The 13,268-nt window shown below is 49.1% G+C and overlaps 1 protein-coding gene across 1 annotated transcript; it reads left to right on the top strand.

The window, feature by feature from the left end:
* Window positions 1-5,754: 5,754 nt before the first annotated feature.
* LOC128809503 (PHD finger protein 7-like) lies at window positions 5,755-12,726 on the top strand. The gene is made up of 16 exons (XM_053981541.1): window positions 5,755-5,962; window positions 6,292-6,383; window positions 6,469-6,570; window positions 6,849-6,973; window positions 7,050-7,212; window positions 7,299-7,405; window positions 7,587-7,700; window positions 7,840-7,958; window positions 8,112-9,073; window positions 9,426-9,700; window positions 10,185-10,495; window positions 10,592-10,722; window positions 11,159-11,232; window positions 11,439-11,526; window positions 12,233-12,315; window positions 12,534-12,726. The coding sequence occupies exons 1-9, from the start codon at window positions 5,920-5,922 to the stop codon at window positions 9,026-9,028; spliced, it is 1,782 nt and encodes a 593-aa protein (XP_053837516.1). The 5' UTR covers window positions 5,755-5,919; the 3' UTR covers window positions 9,029-9,073; window positions 9,426-9,700; window positions 10,185-10,495; window positions 10,592-10,722; window positions 11,159-11,232; window positions 11,439-11,526; window positions 12,233-12,315; window positions 12,534-12,726.
* Window positions 12,727-13,268: the final 542 nt, after the last annotated feature.

A 13,268-nucleotide genomic window follows, 5' to 3' on the forward strand; every position in this document is an offset into this window, starting at 1 on the left:
ATTGCAGCTGCATCATTTTCAGCCACCTAAGTCCAAACTGCACAAGAAGTCAGAGGTTTCCCATTGCCTGAAGAAAGGGAGCAGAGGAAGTAGAACTCCTGCTAGCAGTGATGTGTGGTGCTAAGAAAAGCTGTCTCCAGTATGGTGTCACCTCACCTCAAGCCCTTGGCATCTGGGAGCTTGTCCATGACTTCATATCTTCAGTGATGCCACACAAGCTCTGCAACTACCTCAGTAAACTGCATCTAGGGAGACATCAATCCACTGTGTCTAGCCTATGATTTCCTTGCCTGCTAAAATACAGAGTTAGACTCATAGATACAGTGTCAAAAGCATTTTTAATTATGATATGGTTATGCTTTTGCAGTACTATCCTGCATATGCAGCTTGGGACTAATTCTTAAGAAAGGACTCTTCTGTCTGCCACTCCTTTCAGAGGTTCAGCTCCTTTTTCTCCTTTGTCTTACTGGGCTTAGGTGTATCAAACTATTATTTAAAATTGTATCAAAGTATTATTTAAATTATTCTCTGAGATTTGGATAGAAGTAGATCATGCACATGCAAATTGAAGACAGCTCATTTGTGACCTCCATGCACAATGTGCACTAATTCCATGTTCAAGTACTTTCCCAGCAAGCCAGTGTAACTTCAGACAACACGTGCACGTAGAAGGGGACATGTAGGCTGTGGGCAGAGTCCTTCAGGTGTGCTTCCTTCCTCTGGCAGCAAATCTGGGAACTGATGCAGCCTTAGATCTCGGCCAGAAGCTGGGTTGGGATGTGGCTGGGAGACAACACATGTGGGATTTCATAAGCTCACCCACAGTCTCACACTCCAGGCTGAGCAGGATGTGCTGGAAAGGACTGCTTCTCTATGTCAGCAGCAGAAGTTGGTTCATCAAAACACAAAAGTTGTGGGACTGATGCCTGACTCCCCCTTTAGTCTATCTCTGTGTCATGCACACATCTATCACATGCTTTAAACTCACATTCCAGCCTTAAAATCATGTCTGGAGAGAGGGATAAACAGATGACCTTCTGCTCCCCAGGGAAAACTGTGTTTCGGGATAGGTTCTCCCTTAAGCTTGCCTGTGTTGAAGGAGGCTTCACAGCAGAGCATGTATCACCTGCTAAGGTAATAAGAACTCTCAGTGGCACAGGACATCTGGGTTTACAGGCAGGAAAGTGGTAAGCTGGGAAAACAGGTGTCCAGAACTGAAGCTGAGCCTTTCAAGAATTACATTTTTAGCAGATGTGGAGGACTGAGTTCTGCTGGTTGATAATTAGCAGAATGGGCATGAGAAACCTGCCCCATCCATGAGTGCCTTTTGAAGATTCTGCATTTGTGATGAGTTATTCAGATCATTTTGAGGCATGACTTTCTTTTTATTGGTTAAAAAAAAAAAAACAGATGGTTTCTGTTACAAAATCCCACACCAAAAAAACATCTGCTCAGGGAATTTTTGGAGCCTGTCCCTTGAGTGCCTGACTGCAAGCCTGGCATGCTTTGGTTTTGATGTCTGAAGTTTACAGCATGGCAAGGCACAGAGGTTTAATAACTCACCCTGTGTGCTAGGGAGAAATTGGAGTGTACCCTGCAAGGAAGAAACAGGGTCACTATGTGTTAGCAAATCCTCTTAAGAAAGCTGAGTCAGAAATGAAAGCCTCTCTTTAATCAAAAGATTGCTCCAAATCTTGTCTTGTCCTGAAGATTAGACAGAAATAAAAAGCCTCTGAGGAATTTATCTTATTTTAACTAGAATTCTGCTAAATTTTGGATGCCAGCCCATGCTTAAAAATTAGGAAGCTAATTTCAAGTACTTTTTAGATATTTTTGTGAGAAATAAAGCTGTTTACAGGAACACATGTGCATGAGAAGCCTTGTTAAAGGAAGAAAAGTATATTTTCTGAATGCTTTCAAGTATTAAAAAGGAAGGACACCAGTGTGTAGGAAAGTAATGGGAGCTACAAAAAACTTTTATGTTTGAACATAAAGAAGTTACGAGCTTGTTTAAGCATAATGGATGGCGGTCAGAAGACAAATCAGGAAAACCTTGGGTAGAGGGAATTTCATAGTGAATTTGTTTGTTTCATTGTGTTTATTCTTCTAGCATTCTGTGCAGGAAGGTCAGAAGGTGTTTTGGGAGACTTAAGACAGGTTTTTGTCTCTGCCAGTTGCTGCTATTTGGCCCTTGAACAGAACTTGATTTTACATGGAGATCCACACTGCATTTTGGCACAAAAGCTATGATGCCCTTGTTAATTAATGAATATATGTACTCCATGAAAACAATACCTTTTGCAAAAAACAGAAAGAGATACTTGGAAAAGCAGCATTCCTTACCTGGATGTTCAGCCACTACCGGTGTGATTCTGAAACAGGCTGGGATAATTTCCATAGCCAACAGAGTGAACTATTTCTCTGTGGTTTTCTCTCATAGCAAACCAAACACTGAAGAAAGATCAGAGAAGTTACGTCCTCTAACTGTGAAAACTATTTGTTGGCTATAAAGGGTTCCAGGATGGTGACTGGCTCAGACTTGTGCATCTCATTGTTAGCTAACTTGAGCTGGAACATGCAAATCCAAGCTGTGCTGTCTGAGACTGGCTCTGCATGTTGGCAGTTTGAAAGGTGACAGGGACAGATGTTGATGTAATGTGAAGCATATGCAGGACAATGTATAACAAGTCCATCACCAAGATAGGAAGAAGTGAGATTTTTTACTTGATCTTCTTGTGGAGGGGCTCCTTTTTGCCTTTGATGGACACCAGCTTTCTGGCATTATAGTCAAGGCTGTCATTGACATTTTGATCCTGACTCCTTCTATGCATATTCTTTAGCTTTTTTGTTTTGGATAAGGCTGTTCTTTTGAAGCACATAATCTGATTTTTTTCCTACTTACCATGCTTTGGCTGAAGTTCCGTAGCAGTCTTGAAGCACAAAAATTGGATTTCTTTTTGGCTGAAACTAAACTGGAAGATGCTTTCCAGATGTGCAGCAGTATGCAGCTTCTGAAGGGAAATCCATGCAAGGACTGCTCAGGAATGAAGCCCCTTACACCCCCTCTAATGTGGGTATGGGGTGCTCAGCACCAGAGACTTCATTCTGCAGGGCCCCTCTTGCCAGAGCTCAATCTGCAACTTGACCTGGTGTATTCCTCAACAAAAAGGTAAAAGAGAAGAGATCCAGGCATGGCTTTACCAGGCAGTGTGGGAGGGGTTCCTGCTCTCCCTTGGGAGGCAGCAACAGTTTAGAAAAGGTTGCCAATCAGCTGCTGCTCTCCACCCCAGAAGAGCTGTCCATCAATGTTTAGCATACTCCCCAGTTCCAGAAAGTTCAGTTATTCTGTTATCCCCATTGGCTCCTGTTAGAATACCACTCCTCCTCTGTACCCCGATTAGTTCTCTGTATGTCACCCCACTCTGTCTCCCCCCTTTACCCGTTGCCCGTTGGCTGTTCTGTACCCTAACCACTCCTACTCCTTTGCCCTTAATACCCAGCCCCGCCTTTCCTCGGGGCTTCCGAAGTTCGCTCCCTTCTGGAGAGTTCATGTTACGCTCCTGAAATAAAGCCTCTAGGAATAAAGCCACTTCGGAGCCCTCTCGTCCTTACGGTGGAGCTATCCGGGTCCCGCCACATCCTCCCCGTGGACCAGTCCTCTGAGGGTTTCCCCCCGGACAGGCTGGGCACCCGGGTGAAGCCCGGAGGACTTGTATTTTAATACACCTCAGCACGTTTGCTGATGGGACAGAAGCGGGAGCAGGGGCTGATGAACCACACGGCTGTGCTGCCTTTCACTGAGGACCTGGACAGGCTTGAGAGTTGAGCAGAGAGGGACCTAGTGAAGTTGCACAGGGGAAAGCCTCTAGAAGTGCTTGAAGCTTTGTAATTCCCAGGCAACAGAAGTTTTTTAGTATAGAGGAGTGTATAACGTCATCTTGTGATGGCCAGTCAGGGAAACCACTGCATCTCTGTATGTTACAGGCACACTTCCTTGTACGTATGTAAAGAAAGTCCTTGAGAAAAACTCTGAATTCAGAAACTTCCTCTAATATTATGTTGGATTTTCATGATTTTCTGGAATTCCAGGCAAAGCGTAAGGATTCCAAAAGGAAAGTGAAAGCAAATCAATAAATCTACTTTTCCAGGTCAGAAGCATTTCCTGTTTGTTCCTTGAAGAAGTTGCCAATGTTACTTTGGAAATCCTTTCAAAGATCTAATAGGAAAAAACATTGGTCCAAAGTGTTAGCCTGTGTTTCTGAAGAGGAATATGCTTTTTGTGTCAATTCAATGTTTGCAGCAGGGTTTGGGGTTTTTTTTTTTTTTGTGTGTGTTATGGTTTGACACTGGCGCAATGCTAGTGCTTTTATGAAAATACACCTTCCCAACAGAAATGTTGTGAGATGTTAATAGGAACAGAGCAGAGCAGGTCCAAGTTTAATAACAAATGAAAAAAAAAAAAAAAACTTTATTAAACTATGATTACTGTATAAGATGTACACACTCAATCCAGGATGAAGACTTTCTAAACCACTTTTCTTTTCACTTAATTTTTAAAATAACTACAGTGAGACATCACTTGGGATTCTTGATTAAGTTGTTACCCTTTAGATAATCAATATTTAGTTTATCAAGGGAGAGAAGAGTCTCTTTTGTACTATAGATCCCCCAGGAAAGACAGTTGTTACTTCCTGTGTTTCCATGTTATACATGGTAACTGCCCAGAGAAAATTTGTTAGTATGACACTTTCTTTTTCTATGTTACAGTGCTTTTATTACTGTGCATGGATAGACTGCTTATAGGGTTTTTTTAAGGATGCTTTGCTACGGACTAAAAGAGACAACAGTTCAGCTTCTCATCTTGGGACTACAGTCCCCCCCATTTTCCCCTGGGGCCAAAGGTCCAAGAACAGAGATCATCTTCTTCCTGAAGACAGAGGGCATCATTCCCTCCTCAGCTTTTCTCTGTTCTTGCCATTCCTGTGCTGGTGGTTGCTGAAGCAGGTCTCTTTGGGTCACCACTGCATCCCCCTAAAATGCAGTCTCAATTGCAGAAGAATCTGGTTCAGTCCATGGCCAACAAGAAAAGTCCAGCCAAAAGCCACTCCATCATCTCCTCCCACCTAAAAATTTCTTCTTCTAACATCTCAGGTCCCGGACTGTCTCTCTTCCACTATAAATAATTCGATCATATAGCCAAGACAACATTTTACTGTGTCCTGCTGTCCAGTGCTGAACAGGGTTGAGACAGAGCAGGCAGCTCTGTGTCTGTGTGAAAGTTGCAGGAGCAGCCCCAGGAGCAGCAGCAGAGCAGTGCCCGATGGTTGCCTCGGGGCCTGGCATTTGACCCTGCACTCGCTGCAGGAGTCCCTGCCTGGTTCCCTGCTGACCAAACCTTTGCACCCATCTGAGAACCTGGGTTCCCAAGGGGGCCGCCTCGAGTGGTTGCCAGGGACCTGAGGCTGTGGCTGCCCCGATTTTGGCTGCACGATGCTGATGTCAGAGTGGCCATTGTGACCCGTGCGACGACCAAGGCCCCAAAAGGGAACGCTGGGCTCAGGCCGTGTGTCAGTGCGACCTGGCAACGGGAGGAGAAGGCAGGGCCGGACGCTGCTGCCCAGGGACCAGAGGGACCCCACACCTCGGGATCTGGGCCTGTGCTGCAGGCTCACCTGCCTCTCCCTGCCCAGAATCAGCGGAGGAACAGCCAGAGCAGACTGCGGTGTTCCTCGACGTGACGACGGGAGAAGAAGGCGGACAGGAGCAGGGCTCACGCAGGGCTGACCAGGGACTGGTGCCCTCGTGGCTCTGGGCCTGTGCTGCAAACTCCCCACACTCTTCTCTCTCCCACAGAGAGAGGACCAGCACCTGGAGGAGACGGTGGCGTTTCAGGACAGGGACTCACCACTGACAGCTGCCATGTCTCACAGCAAGCAGGAGGGCCCTGGTGACAGGGAGCCAGGTGAGGGCAAAGCCGCCCTCCCACAGCCTGGCCCAGGGGCTCTTGTGGCAGGCGATGTGGGGCCCAGGGCAGAGGCAGGGGGAGGCAGGAGCTGCTCAGCCATGCCGTGGCTGGGAGCCTCCTTCCTCCCCAAGTGGGGCCCAGCTGGGCCAGGGGCAGCTCCTGGGACACCCGTGCCCACAATGGCCCCTGCTCTCCAAGGCCTCCAGCCCTGCCCATCAGCCAGGCAGGCAGGCAGGGACAGAGCAGCCCTTGGGGCCGATGCTGCTGCAGGCAAAGAGCCCCGCAGAGGTGCTCATGCCCGCTGCCATTGGCTCTGTGCCCTGCAGCCTGCATGCTGTGTCGCCGTGCAGAGGCTGACCGGGACATCTGCGGTGACAAACTGGAGGACTGCGGGGTCTGTGCCCATGAGTTCTGCCTGGTGAGTGGCTCCGGGCGCTCCCTCCACCATTGCAATGGGCAGTTCCTGCCTCTCTCTCCTCATCTGCTCATCCCCTTTGCTGCAGTTCTTTGCCACTCTACTTTTTCGTCAAGACGACGATTTTCTTGGATTCGTGGGATTTTTTCCTAGAGATATCCAATTTGCAGTTCGGCAGGCGGCACAAAAGGTGAGAGCCTGACAAGAGCAGGGAGATTTGTGCCAGGCCAGGTTTGCCAGAGCTGAGCCCAGACACTTGGAATGAAAGGCCTGCCCTTCCGGCCGGCTGTGGGACAAAGTCTGGCTCCCAGCAGCTGCACAGAGGCTTTGGCACAGGAGCCTCCTCCGCCAGACGGCTCTGTGGGCTGAGACCCAGCAGTGGCCACATCCTACGCCCTGCCTGGAGCCGTGGGGCTGCCTGGGGAGGCCCCGAGGCTGCTGCTGATGGGGCTGCTTGGCTCTTTCCAGCACTGCTGCGTCTGTGGCCAGAGCGGGGCAACCATCATGTGTTGCAAGGAGGACTGTGACAGATGGTTCCACCTGCCCTGTGCCAAGGAGGGCGGCTGTGTCACACAGTATATTCCAGATTACAGGTACCTCCTCCCCACTCCTGGTCGCCCCTGGGAGAAGATCCAACATTTCTCACTTTGCCCATCCATTTTCCTCCAGCTCCTTCTGCCCTGAGCACAGTCCAGAGCAGGACGTGGAGGCGACTCCAGAGCCGGGCACCGATTGCCTCATCTGCATGGAGCCTGTGGAGGATAGAAAGACCTTCAGAACCTTGGTGTGCCCAGCGTGCAAAAGGGCCTGGTTCCACAGGGACTGCATCCAGGTAGGAGCCATCCCCTCTGCCCCGGGGCACAGCAGGTGCTCAGCAGCACCAGGGCCTTGCTCACCCTGCTTCTGTTTGCCCTGCAGGGACAGGCCATGTGCGCTGGTGCTTTAGCCTTCCAGTGCCCCCTGTGCAGAGACAAGGCGGCATTCACACTTGAAATGTTCACCATGGGGATCCGAATTCCCTTCAGGTTGGTGTCCTTCTGCCTGGCTCACAGGACAGGAGGTGCAAGTGCTGTGCTATGTGCCCTGTGAGTCTGGGCTTCAGCTTCACGCAGGACTTGGAAAAGCGCTGGAGAAAGAGCGGGGACAACCTGTACCTCCATGAGGGCAGGACATCAGAAACTCATCAGCTTTTCCTTTCTCCATCAGAGACCCAGCATGGGAGGACAACTATGCCTTTGCGGATCTAGGAGAGAGGCACAGCAGGTGCACTGCCAGGGATTGCCTTTACCCGGGAGGCAGGGAGGACGCAGAGGAAGAGGGGTAAGCTGGGGAGCTGCACCTGAGGCTCTGCAGGATACGTGTGTCACTTCAAGGGCTCACAGGGGAAAGAAACAGAAGAATTTGTCTGGACAATCCTGTGCTGTGGACACGTTGTCCACGAGTCCGTTTGCCTCCCCAGGCCCTGGGAACTGCTCCTGTGCTCCTCCTGCGCTGCTGAGGGCACCCACAGGCGCTGCTCTGGCCTGAGAAACCGCGTAGAGAGCTGGGAGTGTGACAGCTGTGCTGGTCTCGGAACGGGTAGGAGGCAAAGAAGCCGGTGCCCCTGGGCTGGGGACAGTGCCCAGGCTGGGCTTGGCAGAGCCCGTCTGCTCCTGAAGGGCTGGGGGTTCTGCTCTGGCCTGGCTTGCCTCGGGCCTGAGTGGTCTTTCACATTCCTGCTTGGCCTTACAGCTTCCAGGGTTGAGTTAGAGCTCAGTGGCCCCAGCCTGACCAGACAGTCAGGACTGGAGCCTGCTCATGGCTCCTCAGCACCTGAGGCCATCAGCCCCAGCTCCAGCACCCTGGTGCCATCGGGGCTGGATCCCCAGTCTCCATCTGCGGAGCCCAGCAGCAGCCACCAGCACACAGTATGGCTGCAGTCTCTGCTGTCTTCTTCACTGGACACCAGCAACCCCAGCACATCAAGCTCAACGTACAGCACCTCGTCTGACCCTGAGGACAGGGTCCATTCCAGACGTGCTGGGCCCGGCTGCAGGCCAACCCGCTCTCGCCAGCAAGGTCGGGCCCCAGATGGACCTGTCCGATCGAGGAGTCCCTGTGACAGGAGCAGGAGGACAACCACAAGGACTGAGAGGCCCAGGCCAAGGGAGACACCTTCACGGGCATCCCCCAGACGCAGCCGCGCCTGCCAGCAAGGTCAGGCCCAGAGTCCGCCTGTCCGGTCCAGGAGTCCCTGTGACAGGAGCAGCCGGACAAGACCAAGGACTGAGAGGCCCAGGCCAAGGGAGACGTCGTCAGGGACATCCCCCAGACGCAGCCGCTCCCGCCAGCAAGGTCAGGCCCAGCGTCCGCCTGTCCGGTCCAGGAGTCGCCGTGACAGGTGCCACAGGACAACATCAAGCGCTGAGAGGCCCAGGCGAAGGGAGACATCGTCAGGGACATCCCCCAGACGCAGCCGCTCCCGCCTGCAGCGCCAGGCCTCGAATCAACCTGTCCTGTCCAGGAGTCGCCAGGACAGGAGCAGCAGGACAGCAGCAAGGGCTCAGAGGCCCAGGCACAGTGGGGCACCGTCAGGGGTGTCCCGCAGGAGCAACCGCTCCTGCCTGCGACATCGGGCCTCAACTGGGACCTACAACAGCAGCACGTAGTGTCATCTTTTCTTTCTTTCCATCTGTTCGCCGCCGGAAGTGAAGGTAAGAGCGGTCAGTGCAGGGACCTTGAGATTTGCAGGTCTGTGAGAAAACCATATTAGCTCTTGGCATTTCTACTGGCAGGAAAGTGGTCTTATGCTAAATACCTTGATTTCTGTCTTGCCATGTATTGAGTGAAAAGTCTCTTAAGGATGTAGCAAATGAAAAAGGACTCTTGTTCTTGCCCTTCGACTCCAACCTCAGATGTTTCCCCACTGCTTACCCTTGAAAAGGAACCACTCCTTGATGGGCTTGGATACGGTTAGGGAGACATTCAGAGCCAGGTGGCTCTCAGGGAAGCTGTCTTTGAAAAGGACGTGTGCTGTGTTGCTATCCTTGAACAATCTCATTTCAGTAAAGCCAAAAGGAAGAAGAGAGAAGAGAGTGACACACTGCCTCAAATGCCTGAAGAAATCGATTGCTGTATTGCTGCTGATTTAAAAAACTTGCTTGGACCTTGAAAGAACAAACCAGAAAAGACTGTGGAAATACCCTGGGACAAAGAGGACGTGCAGGACTCTGCCCCAGATGACCATTTGGGACCTTTGCTTGAGAACGACACAGCTCAGGAGCCGAGTGCTTTCAAGCTTTCCTTCTTTGGAGACACAGAGGACTTGTGCATCAAAGAAGGTAATAGCAGAACCCTTCTAACGGTGCCATTTCTAGGGAAGAGCTTCTGGCAGGCACTGTAGGGCAATATGGTGTAAAGGTCATCAGGATGCAGGGGGTTTTCAGCAGCAGAAGTCAGTAATTAGGCAGAAGCATTTTGATCTTAATTTCTGCTTGCCGAGGCTGTGGTGGATTAATGAGAGGTAACTCATGCTTGCATCTCAGGCATTCTGAAAGGCATGCTTTGAGAAGGCATTGCGGTTTTTGCTGAGTGGTGAAAAAGCTTGTTGTCATGCCCTGAATTTCTCAAACAGGGAGAAAGGTGACACACCAGTCTTACCAAGTTTCATAGAACCCAACAAGATTTTAGAGGAAATTTGTGTTAATGTAGAGGGAGGAGCTAAATCCTGGAGTTGAACATTCTGTTTGTTACTGAATTGTATTCTTGGACCTTTAGAAAAAGGAAACGGAATGACACATGATCACTGGGGTGTTCTTACCGTAGATAAAATGAGGCCTTGTGAAAAGAAGATGAAACAACATTAAATCGAGTCACAGTCCTGAAGGAGAGAAGAGAAACTGTGTGAAGTTATGCCAAATATTAAAAAAAAGAAACCAATGCAACAAGACAAAGCAACCAGCCTCCCACACTTGTGCTGAATTCAGAAGGAATTCAGTGTCTTCTGAATGCAATGATAAATGCTTATGAATACAGAAGAGATCCCTGGAACAAACTGGAAAATCCTGGAGCAGAGATGTAGCTCAGAAAATCAGGCAGGAGCAGATTCTGTCCTTCCTAAATCTGTCTTCTCCACTGTAAATATTTGTCTTGAAAGGAGGAACTTTTCCTGACAAGTGGAGGAATAATCTGGTTTTGGCGGCTTTGTTTCTTTTTTGGTGCTGTTATTGCAGAGCCTTGCGGACTTGGAACAATAAAGCCGGTAAAAGTCACATGGCAGAAGGCTTCACGTTTCCAAGACAGCCGTTCTGAGGGTGCTGATGAGCCTGAGACGTGAGAAATTGAAAAGGACCAAGAAATGCAAGTTCCGTTTCTATTTGTTGTCTACTTGGCTGTAGTAGTTGGATGGTGTGGGAATATTAATAGCAGCGCTCAGGAAATGGGAAACTGACATTGCACACCTCTGAGCAATGAAAGTCATCTTGGAAAACCATTTGTGCTGCCCAGAGTCAAAATGCCCAGCAGCCCACGTGATGTGAAGTTGAATATGAAGAGAGAGACGTTGAGCACAAGAAATTAACTGGGTCATTTTGGTTTAAACAACTCCAAAAGCCAAAGACACAGTCAGTTTTCTTTTAAGAAGTGGTTTATTTTTTTAATAGAAGGCTCTATTTGGTTACTGGGGAATAAAGCTTTTCAATGTATACCAATGCTTTCTCTGAAGCACTACAGTTTTAACTTGTCTTTGTGGGATTTGATAGTACAATTTAGGATGCTAAAATCCCTTTGTACTTGTCTAGGTTTCTTTCTTTACCACGCACAGGGAGTGCTGGAGTTTTCTTTTTCTCCAAAGATGATGATGAATGCCCAAGAGGTACGACAGAATTTCTTTACCCCCTTTTGTATTTTTTTAAAAACTGTTTCTGGAATTCTGTGAGGAGGAAAAAATGCTGCCTGCTTATGAATGTTTTCTAGTCAAAATTCGGCATCCTTACTTGTGGTCAAAGTTGTGGTAGAATCCTGTAAGAAAGTCCTGGTAAAATAAAGGCCAAGAAGATTTCTGGCTTTCTTTTCTTTCAGGTAATTGCCTAATAGGAATCTGGACTTTTAGAGCTTACCAAAACATTAGCCACTTGACAGTTTACCTAGATATTTTGGATCCTTTCAGGTATTTATATCATCTTTAACTTTTTCCTGTCTTTCTGGGCTTACCATTAGGAATGTTGAATGTTCTTGTCAGCCACATATGTCCCTGTGGTTCTTCGTCCTAATGAGTCTGGGGTTTTCTCTTCTGAATCCAGTGCATTTTGTATTTAGAAACAAAGAAAACAACAACCAAAGGAAACATACAGAGTCCCCCAAAATTGCAAAGGCCAGCAAAACGATTGCTTGTTATATGTTTTGTAGAATGGAATCTTCAGACAGGCTTAAATGATGTGCGTTTCTCAAGACTGATTCGATGACGCTGCTGAAACGTATTGCTGTGTTCACAGAGTTAGTGCCCAGCAATCTTCCAGCCTGTCTGATTTACAGAGTGTGTTAAAATGGAGAGCTCAGTCCTTAGCAGGCCTCAATTCTGGGGGAAGAAGTGTGATCCTGGTGCTGAGCTCCTAATGAAACAGCTGCTATTTCAGTGCAATTTAGATTGCAGCACGTTGAGGAAAACTGCTGCTGCCTTTCATGGTTCTTCGTACACCAGGCTGCAGTAGGGAACATTTCTGTTGGAGCCAACGTCTGGTGGGGGGCAAGCGAACAGGAAGGATGGGAAGAATTGACTTCTGAAGAACATTATTGCTGTGTTGTCCATCATTGTTAGAAGCAGCAGCACAATCCAAAGTGTTTAAGCCTATTAATTGGTTCTTTGTTTTGTGCAGAGGGCCCAAAGTTATTTTGTAGATCAGCAGAGCTCAGTGAAGAGAAAGAGAGTTGGGAAGACAGATGTAGATTATTGCTTGAGGTGAGTATGTAAGATCTGTTCCCTGGGAACTCTAGGTGAAAGCTGAGCACGGGGAGGAAATGGAGGTATGAATGGGCGTGCAGAATTAATTTAGGGCCTCGAGAAGAGCCTGCAACTTTGTAATTCCCCGGGAACAAAAGTGTTTTAGTGTACCGGTGTGTATAACATCATGTTGTGTTGTCCAGTCAGGGAAATCACTAGATCTTTGTCTGTTACAGGAGCAGCTACTTAACTATATGTCAAGAATGTATTTAAGAGAAAGAGTGAATTTAGAGACTTCTCCTAACAGTGGATTCAGAACCTTCTCCGAAGAATTTGTTAGATTTTCATTATTTTCCGGAATGCTGAAGGAAGCATAAGGATACCAGATAGAAAGTACAAAGAAACCAATAAACCTTTTACTGATTAGAAGCGTGTCACTTTTGTTCCTTGAAGAAGTTGCCAAGCAATGTTACTTTCAAAATGCCTTCAAGGGTCTAACAGGAAAAAAGATTGGCAAACCCTGTTAGGCAGTGTTTCCGAGCTGGGGCTGATGGTCTTGGGTGCTGGGGAGCCACAGGAAGGCTCCAGTCCTGACTGTCCGGCCAGGCTGGGGCCATTGAGCTCCGGCTCATCCCTGGCGGCTGGAAGGGCAAGCAGGAATGCCAAAGGCGCCCCAGACCCGGCCGGGCCGGAGCAGAGCAGTGCCCCCAGCCCTCCAGGAGCAGACGGGCTCTGCCAAGCCCGACCTGGGCACTGCCCCCAGCCCAGGGACACGCGAGGGCTTTGCCCGAGAGCCGTGACCAGAGCAGCAGAGCTGTCACACCCCAGCTGGTTCTGGTTGGTGTGAGGCCCCAGCAGCGCCCGTGGGTGCCCTGGGCAGCACGGGAGCTGTTGCCAGGGCCTGGGGAAGCACAGGGGTCAGCCTCTGCACAGCGACACAGCCTGCAGGCTGCAGGGCACAGAGCCAATGG

This window comes from Vidua macroura, chromosome 6 (genome assembly GCF_024509145.1).
Source record: "Vidua macroura isolate BioBank_ID:100142 chromosome 6, ASM2450914v1, whole genome shotgun sequence".
In the NCBI taxonomy this organism is placed as follows: Eukaryota; Metazoa; Chordata; class Aves; order Passeriformes; family Viduidae; genus Vidua; species Vidua macroura.

Excerpts from the sequence above, each read along its gene's own strand:
- LOC128809503 (XM_053981541.1), top strand. The coding sequence starts at position 5,920 with ATGTCTCACAGCAAGCAGGAGGGCCCTGGTGACAGGGAGCCAG. Across the intron at positions 6,384-6,468 it reads GTGCCCATGAGTTCTGCCTG|TTCTTTGCCACTCTACTTTT; the intron begins GTGAGTGGCTCC and ends CCTTTGCTGCAG. Across the intron at positions 6,571-6,848 it reads TTCGGCAGGCGGCACAAAAG|CACTGCTGCGTCTGTGGCCA; the intron begins GTGAGAGCCTGA and ends GGCTCTTTCCAG.